At 39.1% G+C, this 2,070-nt stretch overlaps 1 protein-coding gene across 1 annotated transcript; it reads right to left on the bottom strand.

The window, feature by feature from the left end:
- Positions 1-358: 358 nt before the first annotated feature.
- Positions 359-1,303, bottom strand: LOC130836378 (olfactory receptor 2T12-like). The gene has a single exon (XM_057708416.1). The coding sequence runs from the start codon at positions 1,301-1,303 to the stop codon at positions 359-361; it is 945 nt and encodes a 314-aa protein (XP_057564399.1).
- Between the last annotated feature and the right edge of the window lie 767 nt (positions 1,304-2,070).

Below are 2,070 nucleotides of genomic sequence, written 5' to 3'. Positions count from 1 at the left end.
ACAAGCTTTGGAGTCACATTTTAACATTTACTCACTATGTTATTGGGGATAATTAACTTTCTAATTTTCTGTTTCCTTATTTAGAAAATGGGAGTCAAAGTACTTATATGGTTGTCATAGGATACAAAATAATTTATAAAAATTGCTTAGCATAAAGCATAGCAAATAGTAAATGCTCAAGAAATAGTATCTCTTGGCATGGGAGACTCAATTCTTAACAACCTCCAATTATACCAATCAATGAACTTAATTTTTTCTTTATGTATTACTACAGAAGAGATAATTATAATATGCTTAAAATGTTAATGACTTGAGGAATTTGAACTCATTTGACACTGGGTAACCTTGAATACTGGGACTACGTTTGCGGGCATCTGAAGTTTGCACACTTTCCCAGACACTTTTTCAAGGCTTCTTTGACCTCATTGTTTCTCAAACTGTAGATGAGGGGGTTCAGCACAGGGGTGAATATAGTATAAAATGCTGACACAACCTTATCATGGTTAGCTGACCTATAGGATTTGGGTCTCATGTAGATAAAAATAGCAGCTCCATAAAAGAGTCCCACCACAGCCAAATGGGAGGAACAGGTGGCAAAAGCCTTCTTGTGGGCTTCTTGAGAACGCATCTGGAGAACTGCAGAGAGTATGAGACTATAGGATGTCACAATGAGGGAAAACGGGATCAGAAGCATTAACACACAGCAAATGTACATGACATTTTCGAAGAGTGATGTGTCAGCACAAGCCAAACGCACCAGTGTGGGGGCCTCACAGAAGAAATGATCAATCTCGTGAGCACTGCAAAATGAGAAGCTCAGGGTAGCAGCCGCTTGCATGAGCCCATCAGCTGCCCCCAGTAACCAAGACCCCAAAGTCATTTGAAAACATAACCGCCAGCTCAAGAGTACAGGGTATCGCAGTGGGTGGCAAACAGCCACGTAGCAGTCATAGGACATGGCGGCTAGGAGGAAACTCTCTCCACCACCCAGCGTGAGTGAGACAAAGATCTGCAACCCACAGCCAGTAGGGGAGATGGACCTATTGCATGTCAAGTAGTCGGCAGCCATTTTTGGCACAATGGTGGAAACCAGCATCATGTCCATGAGGGAGAGCTGGCTCAATAGGAAGTACATGGGCCTGTGGAGCCCAGGGTCCAGGTGAATCAGGAGAAGCATGAGGGCATTGCCTGTTAAAGAAGCAATGGCCATTGTCAGCACCACCATGAATAGAAAGAGGTGGGGTCTTGTGTGCTTAAAGATTCCTAGGAGAATAAAGTCTGAGGTTGCATTTCCCTTCTCCATGATTTCTGCTGATGTGACACTGAGAATGGAGAAATAGAGAAGAAAGGAGCTTTCATCATTCAAACATCTTAGTTTGACTTTATAACTTCTGGATATGTACCGGGTATGGGATCCAAGGACCTGATTCAAAGCCCTACCTCCCAGCTATGATGGCTCTTCCTGACCTATCATTCCAATTCTCTATAGTACAACTTTTTAATAATTTAAGTGATGTCAAGCTATACATTTCAGAAAAGAATGTATTGATTAATTGAGAAAATAGATTCAAATGGATCAAAAGCAGAAAAAAATATCAAGGATTAAATACTTGTCAATAGTTACTTTCATTATCTTTATACATTTTGTATTATTATTGTGCTCTCATTTTGTGTACTAAAGCCAAATTAACCAGTTGAGAAAATAAACGCTCATTTAGAAATTTGTCATTTATATATTTTTTTGAATCACAGGTAATTTTTTTCAAAATTTGGAAATTTTAACAAGAAATTATAGTTGTTCTGCTGTGGGGTTACAAGGACCATGGAATGGAACAACAGATGAGTATAAGTAAAGCAAAATTTCTACACTGAAGGGAGATAATATCCCCAATAATTGAAGTGAATGTTTTTCTTTCTCTCACTACATAACTATTTTTATTTACGTGATTTTAAAATGAAGATATTCTAGTTTATCACCCCCTGCTCTGAAATCTTCAGAGTGTCTTCCCACCACAGGTATTATTCCCACAAATTTATTTCTCCAGCTTACTAAGGCTTGATGACAAGCCC

The sequence above is a fragment of the Hippopotamus amphibius genome, chromosome 15, assembly GCF_030028045.1.
Source record: "Hippopotamus amphibius kiboko isolate mHipAmp2 chromosome 15, mHipAmp2.hap2, whole genome shotgun sequence".
Lineage (NCBI taxonomy): Eukaryota > Metazoa > Chordata > Mammalia > Artiodactyla > Hippopotamidae > Hippopotamus > Hippopotamus amphibius.
This window is presented reverse-complemented; position numbering and strand designations above follow the sequence as displayed.